The 431-nt window shown below is 76.8% G+C and overlaps 1 protein-coding gene across 1 annotated transcript in view; it reads left to right on the top strand.

Annotated features, from left to right (window-relative positions):
- Positions 1–6: 6 nt before the first annotated feature.
- The window catches only part of EIF4EBP1 (eukaryotic translation initiation factor 4E binding protein 1), a 7,518-nt gene continuing 7,093 nt past the window's right edge, over positions 7–431 (top strand). The window contains exon 1 of the mRNA XM_010562765.1: positions 7–210. Coding sequence (XP_010561067.1) covers positions 63–210 — 148 coding nt within the window. The 5' untranslated portion in view covers positions 7–62. The remainder of the gene's footprint in view (positions 211–431) is intronic.

Genomic DNA, 431 nt, shown 5'->3' with positions numbered 1-431 from the left:
GGCGGGCAGGGCGGCGGCGGCGGCAGCAGCAGCAGCAGGAGCAGCGCCCCGGTCCCGGCGCCATGTCGGGCCGCTGCTGTCAGGGGCAGACGCCGAGTCGCGATATCCCGGGCCCCGGCAAGTGCCTCGCCCTGCCCGACGGTGCCCCGCTGCCGCCCGGTGACTACAGCACCACGCCGGGGGGCACCGTCTTCGGGACCACGCCGGGCGGTGAGCGGCGGGCCGGGGCCAGGTCTCTCCCCACGGGGGGGGGGGGGGGGGATGCTCGAGTGGGAGCCCTTCGGGTGTGGCCCTGGTTTTGTGGTGGGAACCGGACGGGCGCTTGTTCGGGGGAGGGAGGGGGGCTCTTACCCCGGTGCGGGGTTACGGGGGGGAGGCCCTTGTGTTGGCACGGCGGCGTGTGGGGAGCGGGGGGGGGCCTGTTCCGGTGC

Source organism: Haliaeetus leucocephalus, unplaced genomic scaffold (assembly GCF_000737465.1).
Source record: "Haliaeetus leucocephalus isolate CR32 unplaced genomic scaffold, Haliaeetus_leucocephalus-4.0 Scaffold162, whole genome shotgun sequence".
NCBI classification, from domain to species: domain Eukaryota; kingdom Metazoa; phylum Chordata; class Aves; order Accipitriformes; family Accipitridae; genus Haliaeetus; species Haliaeetus leucocephalus.
Note: the sequence above shows the minus strand (reverse complement) of the source record. Positions and strands in the feature narration are given on the sequence as shown.